The 15,348-nt window shown below is 46.0% G+C and overlaps 2 protein-coding genes and 1 non-coding gene across 8 annotated transcripts in view; 2 read left to right on the top strand and 1 right to left on the bottom strand.

Annotated features, from left to right (window-relative positions):
- Positions 1–7,142, bottom strand: part of MOV10L1 (Mov10 like RNA helicase 1) — a 165,832-nt gene extending 158,690 nt beyond the window's left edge. For all 3 annotated transcript variants that reach the window (XM_088457605.1, XM_088457606.1, XM_088457607.1), the window contains exons 1-2: positions 6,832–7,142; positions 290–474 (exon numbers count right to left, since the gene is read on the bottom strand). In XM_088457605.1, the coding sequence (XP_088313731.1) occupies positions 290–474; positions 6,832–6,910 (264 nt within the window). In that variant the 5' untranslated portion in view covers positions 6,911–7,142. The remainder of the gene's footprint in view (positions 1–289; positions 475–6,831) is intronic.
- Positions 7,136–15,348, top strand: part of MLC1 (modulator of VRAC current 1) — a 76,091-nt gene continuing 67,878 nt past the window's right edge. For 2 of the 4 annotated variants that reach the window (XM_088457613.1, XM_088457610.1), the window contains exon 1: positions 7,237–7,347. The gene's annotated coding sequence lies outside the window, so the exon portion shown is untranslated. The other 2 variants (XM_088457611.1, XM_088457612.1) reach the window with 2 other exon arrangements.
- On the top strand, positions 14,848–14,962 carry LOC148537950 (U5 spliceosomal RNA). Its single transcript, XR_015872965.1, has one exon. It is a non-coding gene; the product is annotated as a U5 spliceosomal RNA (small nuclear RNA).

Genomic DNA, 15,348 nt, shown 5'->3' with positions numbered 1-15,348 from the left:
GCTAATTATAATTAATCAAAGTAAACACCATGACTTCAATCCTCTAGTGCGGAAACATTTTACTCACATTACTGTCTCACTGAACAGCATAACTGTAGGCATGTCAACCGGTCAGCGCAATCTAACTGGTTCCAGTGACCGCATCAATTAAACATCTGAATTCTTATTTTTTTAAATTCTATGTCCTAGGATCATTTTAGGATTTTAGATCAGTGATATCACAGGAACACCCATACAAGCATGGGCTTATAAAACTGTCATTCTTCTATTTGAATACAGTACATCTTACCTTAATTGCTTTCCATCCTCCAGATGTCTTGTCCTTTTTATAAGCAACACTGACTTTTTGTCCAACTCTTAAAGGCTCTCGACCAATGACAACATCACTTGTGAAGTAAATCTGGTCATTTATCATTCCATAATCATTGCAAAAGCGAGTAACTACTCCATCTGTATCCGTTACAGTCGTATTGTCTGCATAAAAATATGTAATAGTAATATTTTCATTTGAACACCAGCAATAAAAAAAATATTTAACACAAGTCTGACCTCCTTTGACATGCTAACATTTACCTAATTTTATGTTTTTGGTTAAATGTCAAAATTCCCTTCAAATAGTTATATATACCTCCATGGCCAAAAGTTATGAGAATGACAAGTATTGGTTTTCACAAAGTTTGCTGCTTCAGTGTTTTTAGACCTTTTTGTCAGATGTTACTATGGTATACTGAAGTAAAATTACAAGCATTTCATAAGAGTCAAAGGCTTTTATTAACAATTACATTAAGTTTATGCAGAGTCAATATTTGCAGTATTGAACCTTCTTTTTCAAGACCTCTGCAATTCGCCCTGGCATGCTGTCAATCAACTTCTGGGCCACATACTGACTGATGGTAGCCCGTTCTTGCCTAATCAATGCTTGAGTTTTTCATAATTTGTACGTTTTTGTTTGTCCACCCGCCTCTTGAGGATTGACCACATGTTCTCAATGGGATTAAGGTCTGGGGAGTTTCCAGGCCATGGACTCAAACTTTCAATGTTTTGTTCCCCGAGCCACTTAGTTATCACTTTTGCCTTATGGCAAGGTGCTCCATCATGCTGCAAAAGGCATTGTTCACCACCAAACTGTTTTTGGATGGTTGGGAGAAGTTGCTTTTGGAGGATGTATTGGTACTATTCTTTATACATGGCTGTGTTCTTAGGCAGAATTGTGAGTGAGCCCACTCCCTTGGCTGAGAAGCAACCCCACACATGAATGGTCTCAGGGTGCTTTACTGTTGGCACGACACAGGACTGATAGTAGCACTTACCTTTCCTTTTCCGGGCAAGTGTTTTTTCAGATGCCCCAAACAATCTGAAAGGGGATTCATCAGAGAAAACACCATTACCCCAGTCCACACCAGTCCAATCCCTGTACCTTTTGCAGAATATCAGTCTGTCCCTGATGTTTTTCCTGGAGAGAAGTGGCTTATTTGCTGCCCTTCTTAACACCAGGCCATCCTCCAAAAGTCTTCGCCTCACTCTGCGTGAAGATGCACTCACACCTACCTGCTGCCATTCTTGAGCAAGCTCTGCACTGGTGGTTCCCCCGATCCCGCAGCTGAATCATCTATACGAGATGGTCCAGGCGCTTGCTGGACGTTCTTGGGCGCCCTGAAGCCTTCTTCACAACTATTAAACCTCTCTCCTTGAAGTTCTTGATGATCCAATAAATGGTTGATTTAGGTGCAATCTTACTAGCAGCAATATCTTTGCCTGTGAAGCCCTTTCTGTGCTAAGCAATGATGACTGCACATGTTTCCTTGCAGGTAATCATGGTTAACTGAGGAAGAACAATGATTTCAAGCTCCACCCTGCTTTTAAAGCTTCCAGTCTGTTATTCTAACTCAATCAGCATGGCAGAGTGATCTCCAGCCTTGTCCCGCCAACACTCTCACCTGTGTTAACGAGATAATCACTGACATGATGTCAGCTGGTCCTTTTGTAGGGCTGAAATGCAGTGGAACTATTGTTTTTGGGATTGAGGGCCTGATTCAGAGCCGATTGCTCGCACGATGTGTATGCAAATTGCGTAGGCAGTGCTATCGCACAGCAATGCATTAGCACGCCCAGTATTTCTTAGAGAGTGATCACATAGTGTATGCAGACACCAGCCTGTTTTAAGATGCCCACTTGTGCTCGTCATGTCCAGGAAGTGTATGCAACCACCGGTACATCGGGTACTATCGCAGCACTTGAGGTTGACCATATCCTGCCGCAAGCACTTCAGTCTAAAAACAAACTAGGTGACGTGTACTATGATGCTGTCTCTTAATTATGCATGCCTCTAAAACGCCGTTGAGATGCTCAGGCACGTCTGCGTTTACACCTCCACTCCCCCGTTTTTAATGACCAGCCCCTCTTACCACCTATAAACGGCTTCCCCTGTCACTCACTCTGCTGGGTTGTCTATGTGCAGCGAGTGAATGCATTGTGAACTTTCGCTAAGGTATGCGCATGCGCACAATGCATACACACTGCATACCATCGGCAGCAGCTAGAGTATGCATCTTAGCGAGCGGGTCTGAATGAGCTCCTGATTTCACGGTCATGGCAAAGAAGGACTTTGCAATTAATTGCAATTCATCTGATCACTCTTCATGACATTCTGGAGTATATGCAAATTGCCATCATAAAAACACTGAAGCAGCAGACTTTGTGAAAACCAATACTTGTGTAATTCTCAAAACTTTTGGCCATGGCTGTACATCCTACTGCAATCTGTTACAAATAGGCTCATGCACTTATTCTTTTTGCACCATACTGCACAAGATGCCTGGCATGATTCCAGTACTGTGCCATTTTTCCTCAATGTTGCAACTTTTTCCTCAATTATGCATCTTAGTTAGCATATAGTGTATAAAGTACTTTGGATTAGTTTCTTTTGTTGCAAAGAATTGGTATAAAATCACAGATTAAGCATAACAATACATGGCGCATGTCCCTTGTATCAAACCTGTCTTTTTACCCTAGATTGTGTACTTTTTCCTCAATTTTGCTACTTGTTCCTTAATTTTGTGTCTTAGGGCCTGATTCACAACGGATCGCTATTGCGATCGTAGCTGCGATTACACACGGAGGTCTGCTGTGAAAATATGCTAATGAATGCAATCGCAAAGCCGTCGCACAGCCAGGATATAGACGCCCAATACCGCTATTTCATATCCGTAATACGCAGTCCTGCGTATACATCGGTAACACTGAGTAACATCAGCCCCTCACGCAGAATTACATCAGGTCAGAAATTGCTGACCTCGTTGTACTCAAGCTGCGTTTGCCATCGCAGTGGCTAATTTATGCATGCCCATGCAACGGCGTTCAAATGGACAGGCACGCCTCTGTTTCTCTGACCACTCCCACGTCACCACCCCCAAATGCTGACCTCCCATCACTCACTCTGCGATGGCTTTCTTTTTTTGCGTGAGTGATCGCAGAGCGATCGCAATGCTAACTCACGCACATTGCGTTGCAGTACACACTATTGACCGATCTGTGGGCCTGATTCAGACCCGCTCGCGAGCGCAGGGCGCTCGCAAGTGGGTCGATGGTGCCCTACTGCGCATGCGCACGATGGAGGGAGCTCCGTCGTGCGCATGCGCGGGACCCGGCTAGCGACGGGGTAGCCGTCGCTCCGGGTCTCGCACCAAAGGGGGCGTGCTGTCGATGTTGATTGACAGCACGCCCCCTTTGGTGGGCGTTGCTGCCAGACGGAGGCGTTCCCATGGGAACGCCTACCGTCTGAAGCCGGCTCCACTGGCATCAGTAGTGATGTCAGTGGGAGTGATTTTGGCTCTGATAGAGCCAAAATCACTCCAGGGCTTGCGGCGAGACCCTACCGCAGGGTCTCCGTCGCAAACCCGATGGTCGCGATGGTCTTTACCATCGCGACCATCATCATGGACGCTCGCTATAGCTGTGGGTGGTCACCCACAGCTATGCGAGCGTCCAAGAGGCCGCTCCATTTTCATGTAGGAGGGCCCTGATTCAGAGCGTCCGGCTCTGAATCAGGCCCAGTGTGCGTTGTTGCAATTGCGATCCGTGATGAATAAGACACCAAGTTCGTTTTGGTGCAGATAAATTCCGAAGTCTGTGGCGGTAAATTTATTAAATCGAAGGGGTAAATTTATAGAAGTTCGATCTTGCATTCGATTTTATGTTCGATATAGCTCACCTGAAATCGAATCAAATCAAATGTAGATATAACTGTCAAAATCCCCCATTTACAAAAAAATTGATTTTGTAAGCCTTTTCTAAATCGAATACGATGTGGTTTGATTTTGACTAGTGATTTCTTATTCGATTTTGGATGCCCATGTCCAAATCGAACACCAAATCGAACTTAAAATCCCCAAAATAATAGACCTACTTCATGCTGGAAATACGGGGGACAAAATGAGGAGGGCTCCCCTATATTTCCAAAAGCAGTACCGGATTTTTTCTAGTGGGGGTGTAATGTCACAGCCGGGGTACCCTTTCACCAGCTGGGAAAGTGCTGGGGGCAAGTAGCAGTTTGGGTAGATAGCTGGGGCAGTACAGGGGGCAAGGAGGTTAGGGCTTGCAGTGCTGAAGGGTAGGGAGGGTGAAAGGGTAGACAGCAGCTGGGGCAGTACTGGGGGCAAGAAAGAGGCATGGGGCAGAAAGTGCTGGGGGGTAGGGAGGAGGTATGGGTAGACAGCAGCTGGGGCAATACTGGGGGCAAGGAGAAGTGAGGAGTTGGGAAGGGGTAAGCGTAGATAGCACTATTAGTAGCAGCTTGCTCATTCCCACCCTACGGGAAAAAAACAAAAACTGCACAGCTCTGAAATCTTATTCCGGTGCGGACTGACCTCGGCTGCTGGCACAGATCACTGCAGAGGGCACTGAAGTAGAGAATGCTGTTTAGTCCCAGACAGGCCCTCCGAGCTTCTTGGCTTTCTGTGATGTCTCAGTGTTGCACGACCCTAGAGCTTGCAGGGAGCTGGGTGCGTGCGCTTGTTGCAGTTCAACCTGACTGCCTGTGTATGGGAGGCAGTCAGACAAGTCCCCCCTGACATCCTCTATGGGCACCCCAAGCGAGACTCCATGGTCACGTCCAGCAGCAGGCACCCGTATACAGCACCTGGGACTGGGCATATGTGCAGAATAAAGTCAGTGAATAAAGTCAGTGAGTGCACCGGGACCAGTTTAGTGCTGACCGTCAAGCACAGGGATCGCTCCTCCAGCACCTGTCCTCGCCCTGCCTCCGCCACTAGTGAGTTGTTGGAGGGAGGGCACCTGTCACTGCAAATGCTCCTTCTGCCCTCATCCGTCTCCCATGCTCCTGGCTGCAGCAGTCAGTAAGTCCCAGCTCACAGGACTTCAACAAACACCGGGGTCATCATCTGCGACATGCCCCTTCCCAGGCTGCAGCTCCAGAGCGTCTGACCTCTGATGGAACCAAGGGGGCGGTTCCGCCGAATGGGAGCTGGCTAAAAGAGAGAGGTTTCTCTCTGTCACCGCTACACAGTGGTCTGCAGTTGCATTAAGTTACAGCAGGGGTCGATACATTTTTGTAAAATCTGTGCAAAAGACATAGGGGCCAATTCAGAGTTGCACGCAGGTCGGCTATGATTATTATCAGTGTGCACTGTATCATCTCTATACTTAGGGCGAAAGATCCATCAGTAATCAGACAGAAATCAAAATCCCCATTAAATCTATATGCCCTCATTCAACATAGCCTTAAACTGGGTACACAATGATATATTGGCCGATCAAATGATCAGCCAATATATCTGGTGCCCGTCGGCCAGTGTGTACCAGCAACATGTCTGTGAACTACGTCATTCACAGACATATAGTACGCTGCACAGCACAGCCAATGGACAGATATATCTGCAGTCATATATGTCCATTGGCAAGTGTGTACAGGCGGTCTGCAGACCACCCGTACACATGCAGCGGCAGCTGAGGGGAGGGTAGCGGACCCGCCCCCGATCTGCCCCTCGGCCAGCGGGACCCACGGCTGCCTGGAAAATGATGGTTGTTCAGTGTATATGATCAACCATCATCTACAGATATATCTGCAGATCTATCTGCTAGGTGGGTACCTTAAGGGAGAACACACAGTAATTCCCCAAGTGGGAGATGCAACGGAGAGGCATATGACTGAGTTGCATATAGCACGCTTTTATATACTCCCCATAGGGGAGCGATTCAATTGTTTTGTGGGGTGCGATAATTAATGGGCACCCAGTGTTGCAATTCAATTGTTCTGGGCGCCCATTGTTTTGGTATCAGACCGGGTTTAGCCATGTAAAACAGCTAAACCTGTCTAAATTCGTGTTGAAATGCCAGCGGCTATCACGCCCAAGCGGAGCAACAACTGATTTGCTTGGTCTGGCGCTAAATGTGAGAAAACATGTCAACTAGAGAAGCTTCAGGCCTAGATAAATATACGTTATATATTTGAGTCATATTTACCGGTCATATAATTAAATTAATGTGCATGAAAGATAGAACAAGTATGGAAAGTAACTAAATTTAAAATGTGTATACTAAATATAAATAGGTTAGAACAGGTGTACAATATACACATATTATGCAATCAAAATGCATGGGATGCTAGTAATATAAAGAAATATGAATATTAATCTAAATGGTGAGTTCTGCCATAGCAATGTGCATGGCACAACCGATATACAGTATAGAGTCTGCAACTAATAATATGTCAGATAAGGAGAACCTCGATGTCTGTGACATGGGAATTGTTATGCACATTCATTTCCTGTCTGTACAAAGCATGACACTAGGCAATGATGGTTCCTTATTTACCTGGGTGTAATGTGTGGCCATCCCATGCATCTGCTCTCCTCCAGAAAAAGGCCCCCACTTTGTTAAGCAGACTGAGCATTTTCGGTCACTCAGTGGCTGACAGCTGTATGTGGCCAATATGTTGCGTCGTGTCCCTGCGCACCCAGCTCCAGCGCTAGCGCCTTCCCTATGTCCTGCCTATAACCCTCTCTGTCCTACTTTCTGCTCCTCGTACAGCGATCGCCGACGGGACGAGCAGCAGCAATAGCGCTCTATAGGGTTAATAGAAGGCGTGTAGCGGATCGCCCTATTCCTTACAGGCGGAGGCGCTTTTTTATGTCGTCATCACTGCGCTGCCCATGAGGGGTACAGCCCGGTCTGGGAGGCGGATGTGGTATATTTGAAATAGAGCGTGGGTACATTAGAACTATTTGTCTTTACATTTTGAAGTACTACGAGATCCAGCATGCCCTGCCGGCCTATTCCTAGTCACGTCCCTCAGCGCTGAGAAAGAGGGATGTATGTAGCTAGTAACCTGTGAGTGTTTTTCCTCTTTGTAAATTGCGAACGTGCCCAGATCCCATTGCTAGTTATGAGTCCATCACAGCATGAAAAGACACACAAGATACCTCCTTTTTTTTTTTTGTTTCTGATTTTATATTAAACTAGTAAGAATCTTTAACTCCTGTTAAAAAGTAGGAGAAAATGTTTTTTATTGGTTTTATATAGAGCTCGGGGCCTATCCATTAGGGGACTGGAAAAACTTGAGCGTTCAGGCCTTCAGGTTACCGGGTGCGGTGCCCGCACTAAACTTCATTCAGTGCAGGAGACCGACCTATCTGTGAACATGGGGAACCTGACGATCGTTGTCAGGTTGATGTGTATGTTCCAGATAGTCGGGGTCGGCAAGGACCCAGCATGCAAGCGCATCGCTGGACATTGCCGGCTATTTCTGAACGATCGTTCAAAAAGTAATCTAATGGATAGGCCCTACATTGGTGGATGTCTATCAGAGCTTTACAACTTCTATAGCTGAATCTGCAATGTAATATTAGCAATGTAATGGGGAGTATCCACTTGTAGATATACAAACGACAGCACGATTACGACATTGCAATCATGCTGTCCTTTGTATAGCTAGTGATGTGTCTAGACTGAACGTTCACTCGTTCAGTCCCCACATATGCTAAACCTGACGAGATCGTCAGGTTGACCTGTACGTACGGGCGATGTCGGATGTCAGAAGCGACCAACGGGCACTCTCATCACTGGTCGCTTCTGACCAAAACATGCCCGATGCATGCACGATTTGCAAGCGTTTGCACGATAACCATGTCGTTATCGTGCAATCGCTTGACTCAATCGCTAAGTGGATACCCCCCTTAAGTTAGTTAAACTTTTGTATGCATGTTTGAGTCTATTATATGATGCAATATAAATTTTTGCTTTATTATAAAGACATCCTGTCATCAGACAGTATAGCGTTATTTGTTTTTGCTTTGCTATATAGTGCATTGTACACTGTAGTTTGTGTTTAAATACTTGGGATTTATCTTCATTTTATCCAGTGCATTGTGCTATTTAGGCTTGCCATATCATCCCTTTAATTTGGGACACATGAATTACACAGGTTCTGTAGATGATTTAAACAAGGTGAAATGGAGACTTTGGGGGCATATGTATCAAAGCTTGATGTGAGATAAAATTTGTGTAATATATATCACCAACCAATCAGCTCCAAACTATCATTTCTTAAACACAGACTGCTAAATTTAAGTTAGAGGCTGATTGGTTGGTGATATATATCTCACAATTTTATCTCCCATCAAGCTTTGATACGTATGCCCCTTAAAGTCAGCCACAGAATCTGTGTATTTCATATGTGTCACAAATTAAAGGGAAGATATTGCAGGCCTAACTATCTCCAGTGCAAACTTCCTCATATTCGCACAGGAGTAGATTTGAGATGTTTAGAAAATGCCAAAATGAAAGCAGCATAGTACAGACAGCTCAATAGTCTGTCAGGCTAGAGCAGTAGTTCTCAACCCTAGTCCACAAGTACCCCCAACAGGTCATGTTTTCAGGATTTCTGTCTGTGGAAACAGGTGGGATAATTATCGTCAAAAGCAAGCCAAATAGTTCAACTCACTTGTGCATAGGGTTGCCCAATCATCCCACTAATTTGGGACACGTGAATTACACAGGTTCTGTGGCTGGCTTGTTTCAAGTCTCAATTTCACCTGGTTTTAATCAGCCACAGAACCTGTATAGTTCATGTGTCCACTATTAAAGGGATGATCTGGCAACTCTACATGTGCATGATTAAGTAAATCCAGAAAGCATTACCTGATGAGGGTATTTGGGGACTGAAATTGAGAACCACAGGGTTAGTGCCCTCACTTTTGTGCCAGTTTTCTCTACATGTCACAGCTCCCAAAAATCAGATGGTGCTCCTGGCCACCCGGAAAAGTGGGCAAGTCTTCCGGTTGGCAGCCACCTGTCCGCATACCCTTGGACACCCCCCCCCCCAAAAAAACGTCAGACTGATTCTTATTGGCTACCTCCGCCACGCCAAACTGAAGCCTCACCTGTCTTTTTTGGCTGTTACTGCACTAGCTATTAAGAATCAGGAAATTTCATATTGGATGAGGCTGTCAAGTATAACAGCCTCCATTGCGCCGGTGCCAGAGAGCCGGGTTAAGGGGATCATGGGAGCAGGGCCTACTCAAGGGTGCCAAGCCCAAGAGGGGCTGCAGTGCAGCTGCCACCGGAACCCTGGACCAAGCAAGACTGGAGGTGCCTGACAGGTATGGACTGGGAGCTCCTCTCTCTGACAGGTCAGGTCCGTTTTCTGTGGTGGGCTAGGGCAATTTAATGTATGTTTTATTTTTATTTTTTTCATGAAAGGGACAATGTTTTTTCTTTTTCTTTTTTACTGTGGGGGCCAATGTGTAATTTTGGCGTGACGTCCCAGCGTCTTTTGCTCTGAGTTCATGACCCCTTTTTTGACACACCACACCCTCTTTTTCCAGGCAGGCACGCAACTTATGGTGCATACACACGATCAGATTTTTTCTTCAGATATGGACGATAACGATTTAAAAATCGTTCAGTCGTTCATATCTGATGGAAAATCGTTCATATCTGACATGCCTGAACGATGGACGATCAACGATGCGCGTTCCCGTTTGTCAGATAACGATATCTGACATCTGATGGGTTTGCAGTCAGACTTGGACGATTCCATTCATTTAATGCAGTCAAAAATCGTTCAATCGTTCAAATCGTTCAAAACTTTGGTCAAATCGTCCAAATCGTTTAAATCGTTTAATCGTTCAGTCGTTCATCTGACAAATCTGACAAGTCTGACAAATCTGACCGTGTGTACGCTCCATAAGTCTGCTTGATAAATTACAAAACATTTTCAGCTTGGAAAGTAGATAACAAAGACCAAAAGTCTGGCCGCCCCTGGGTTAAGATAACTGCAAACATAATGCATTGCAAAAATACACCAAACAGTTCCTGCAAACATTAAAACCATTGCAAAAAATAATTGCACAGTTCTGGCAAACAATACAAACATAATGCATTGAAAAAAAAATCTCTGAAAACAGTCCAAACAGAATTCACTGCAAAAAAATCATTGCAAAAAATACAATCCTGAAGCATTAATACTTAATACCTAGTAATTACGAATAAGTACTCTACACCCTAACAACTCAATTGTCTTAATGCTGCTCTGTGGTGGGTTTGTGGAGTGGGTGGGATTGGTTAATGGATGTGAGGGTAATAGGAGTATGTTGGTGATGGCTAGTGGAATTTGGGCTTTAATATGGCTATGGGAAGAAAAAAAAAAATTCTATACATAATTTTTTTTTTTTATTATTATATATCACCATAGTACGAACGGCACCTCTCCAACAAGATCAGCTACCCGGGTGCACTTCCAAGGGACAAGCAATATACAGAGAAACGGCAGCACTGCAAAGGGGTTTCCACACAACGATTAACACCACAAAAACTTTATGCCAATGTTTCAGATAGTTAAATCTTTCTTCAAGGATATAACATAGATCTTACCTTATGTATACACACAAACTCCCCAAGTGAATGCTCTGTCCCGCGGCCACCCGGCATCCGGTCACATGCGCGATGACATCACGCATCACATGATCGCCCAGGAGTCCGGCTGGGAACCAATACAGAAGTGCGCATCCCATCACCAAGGCAACCTAACACACTTGTGTATTGGTTCCCAGCCAGGAAGAAAGATTTAAGTATCTGAAATGTTGAAATAAACTTTTGGTGGCGTTAATCACTGTGTGGAAATCCCTTTGGAGTGCTGCCATTATATATATATATATATATATATATATATATATATATACATATACATATAATGGAAAAGGGCAGCAATAATTAATCTGCATAGGATTTCTGGATTCTAATTAGTTGGCTCTGTGGCGCGATCAAATGTGAATGGCTGGGCCTCATACATACAGTACCTTGCAAATGTATTCACACCCCTTTGCATTTTTCATGTTTTGTTGCCTCACAAACTGGAATTAAAATGGATTGTTTGAAGGTGTGCATAATTTTCATTCACAGAACATGCCTACACGTGTGAAGTTGTGTTTTTTTTATATTGTGAATCAAGCAACATTTAGGACAACATAACAGAAAACTTCAGTGTGCATAACTATTCACCCCCCTAAAGTCAGTACTTTGTCGAACCACCTTTTGCGGCAATTACAGCTGCAAGTTGCTTTGGATAAGTCTCTATGAGCTTGCCACATCTTACCCCTGGGATTTTTTCCCATTCCTCAAGGCAAAACTGCTCCAGCTCCTTCATGTTGGATGGTTTCCGTTTGTGAACAGCAATCTTCAAGTCTGACCAGTGATTCGCAATTGGATAAGAATATCCCTGTATTTAGCACCATCCATCTTTCCCTCGACTCGAATCAGTTTCCCAGTCCCTGCTGCTGAAAAACATCCCCACAGCATGATGCTGCACAACCATGTTTCACTGTGGGAATAGTGTTCTTGGGATGATGGGATGTGTTGGGTTTGCGCCAGATAGAGTTTTCCTTCGTGGCCGAAAAGTTCAATTTTAGCCTCATCTGACCAGATCACCTTCCTCCATACATTTGGGGAGTCGCCCACATGCCTTTTGGCAAACTCAAATCATGTCTTCTTATTTTTATCACTAAGTAATGCTTTTTTTCTGGCCACTCTTCTATAAAGCCCAGCTCTATGGAGGGAATCGGTATGAATTACCGTCCGGCGGTTCAAATCCCGACAGCGGTTGCCCGACATGGGTGAAAATCCTGATCGTCTCCAGGTACGTATTTACTAACCTAACCTCCCCCCCCCCTAACCCTAACCCTCCTTAGGGGTGCCTAACCTTCCCCCAGTGCCTAACCCTAATCCCCCTTCCCCGCCGCCTAACCCTAAATTCCCCCCCGGGGGTGCCTAACCCTAATCCTCCCTTCCCCGCCGCCTAACCCTAACCTCCCGGGGGGGTGCCTAACCCTAAGTCCCCCCGGGGAGCCCTAACCCTCCCCCCCGCGGCTGTCCGCAGCTGCGCCCGGCATCACTTCGATCGGGATGCCGGTCTCCCGGCGTCAGTAAAATGACAGGCGTCTAGATTTAGACGCCTGTCATTTAACCCTCGCCGAGATAAAACAGTCGGGATTACATCCGCCGGCTTCCCGACTGCATACCCTATGGAGTGTACAGCTTATTGTGGTCACATGCACAGATACACCAGTCTCTGCTGTGGAACTCTGCAGCTTCATTAGGGTTATCTTTGGTCTCTGTGCTGCCTCTCTGATTAATGCCCTCATTGCCCGGTCTGTGAGTTTTGGTGGGCGGCCCTCTCTTGGCAGGTTTTCTTGTTGTACCATGTTCTTTCCATTTGTTGATGATGGATTTGATGGTGCTCCAGAGAATCATCAAAGATTTGGATATTTTCTCCTTCATCCACTAGGGGACACTGGAGTTCAAGACAGTGGGGTATAGACGGTGGTAGAGCAGAGCCTGGCACTTTAAATAATTCTGAAGTGTGACTGGCTCCTCCCCCTCTATGCCCCATCAGCCCCAGTTTTTAGAATGTGCCCGAGAGAGCCGGTCACATAGGGCTGAGCTCCAGCTCACTCTTAGTATTTTGTCTTTTATTTTCCTTTATTTTAATTTCTAGCTTTCACAAAGCATTGAGGACAGGCTGACAGAGTACTGCATCTGTCAGCCTGCTACATGGAGGCATCAGGTGACCCGGCACCACTAAAAAAAGAGTGCGTGTCGGAGTCCCAGGCACCCTGGTAGTAGCTCAGGGAGGACACGCCACAGCTTAATATAGAGGCTGTGTCCGTGCTTCCGAATGCCTAGCCGCAGCCCTGATGCCAGCAGTGGTAAGTATAGCTCTGTTCCTCTTATGGGGAACGGAGTTTAATCTGCGGCCCCTCCGCCCCCTCCCAGGCTCATGTGGTATATACTGTAGTATATCCCCTCCTGGAATCCTGTAACGCCGCTAGCGTTATTACAAGGGGCGGAGCTACCGCGCATAGAGCGTGGATACCAGTACAGGGAGACTGTTCAGACAGTCTGTAACGTTGCTGCCTAGCAGCATGCCTGATCCCTGCACGACTGAGCGCTGTCTTACTTTATAGAGCCTGACAGCGCTCTGTTTGCTGCTCTCACGAGAGCCGAATCCTCCCTCTGCTCTATCCCCACGAGGAGGGAGCCTGCCGCTCCCCGCTACTCCCATAAGGGAGTCTACATTGCGCACCAATTGGCGGGGCTTAGGGAGCTACTCAGTGCGGCTGTTCCCTGCCACGCTGGTGCTTGTAGAAGCGCTGGCTTCTGCACACAGCCGCCGGTGAGCGAGGCTGTTATTCACAGCGCTCTCGGCTGCGGGTTGCGGCGCCGGTGCTTGTATGAAGATTGCACCGGCGCTGTCTATTTCATTCCCGCTCCCCCACTCGCATTATGCCTACAATACATTGTTTGCGCCCCGCCCGCTTATTTATAGTAGGGGCAGAGTCTAGTCTATGCTGGCGTGCACAGATGCCGCCATACTCCAGGAGTATTATTAGCATATGCACCTGCCTTAAAAGGAGCCGGGGCTTATTGCTAGCATCTCCTGCATCCTCACTCTGGAGTTGTGTGGGGGGTGCAACCCTTAACAGGGTTGTGGGTTTTATTCCCAGTACGGCCCTAGCTGTTTGGAGTTTGTATATTCTCCCTGTGCTTGCATATGCGCCTCTACCGTTTTTTTCTTTACTTAAACCTACAGCACCTGGTCTTATTAGGTTTAACGGCACAACTGTGGAGTTTGAACTTTAACGTGCAGTCCTTATATAGATCTGGCTCTGCCTCATCTCGGTTATATTGCAAGTAGTTCCCCTACGGAACTGGGCAGTGTACTGGTGTAATATTATATTAAAAAAAAAAAAAAAGGACCCGCCGCCACTATTATAGAGTGAGTGTCCGGGTCCCAGGCACCCTGAAGCACGGGGAGGAACATGCCACAGCCTAATATAGAGGTTGTGTCCATGCCACTTTGCCCACCACATATCTATCAGCGCCTACGGCCACACGCCCGATCTCGTCTGATCTTGGACGCTAAGCTGCGCCAGGCCTGGTTAGTACTTGGATGGGAGACCGCCTGGGTATACCAGGAGCGACAGGCTTATTACATTGAACATCTGGGGCAAATATGCTTGATGTGTAACAGAATAATGCAGTGTGTTTCTTGCATCTATAGCTGCCAGAGATCACTCTGCCTAAATAGTCGGGGCCACTGTTCTGGCTGCTGCCAGAAATTACGGTTATTGCATATCTTTAACCCAAGGTTAGCACAAGGGTGCGTTCCATCCCCAGGCTTATGCCTCACATTGGCTCGCCTTAAGAATGAGCCGTACTCTTCTCATGCATATATGTGGCTGCACATATGTTAAATCTCAACAGCCTTCGGTGCTTACCTTAGAAGGTATGCATCTGTGCATCTATAGGGATTTATATCTTATTTATTCCCTTATACTGTGGTTTCTCTTCAGATCGAATAAATCTTTCGCCTTTTACTAAAGATTTCCGTGGAGAGGAACAATCAGGAGTTTCATGTAATTTTTTGATGCCCGGCAGCTGCTGGGCTGCACACACAATAAGTAACGTATGGCCGTTGTAGTGGTTGGCATTGCTGTCTCACATCACTGAGGTCATCTTTTGATTTCCATCATCTGGAGCCAGAATGGCACACCTGATAAGGCGAGTACACCGGTAACGGAAGAGTCCCAGGATCGCAATCAGTCTGGGATAGTACGTCGCTAACATTTCCTGCCCCAACACCGTAGCAGAATGACGGCCACACGCGGCACATGAGTAGTCTCCCTGTGTGGAGGTAAGCCACATGTATGTATATACTTGTATTTTATACTAAACCCTGCGTTAAGACCTGGGGCTCAGTTCCTTCTAACTATTGCCCATGTTATATTTTTCAAATTATATCGTCACCTACTAATCTTGTATGTAGGTACGCGT

This window comes from Taudactylus pleione, unplaced genomic scaffold, assembly GCF_031769625.1.
Source record: "Taudactylus pleione unplaced genomic scaffold, aTauple2 ptg000041l, whole genome shotgun sequence".
In the NCBI taxonomy this organism is placed as follows: Eukaryota; Metazoa; Chordata; class Amphibia; order Anura; family Myobatrachidae; genus Taudactylus; species Taudactylus pleione.
This window is presented reverse-complemented; position numbering and strand designations above follow the sequence as displayed.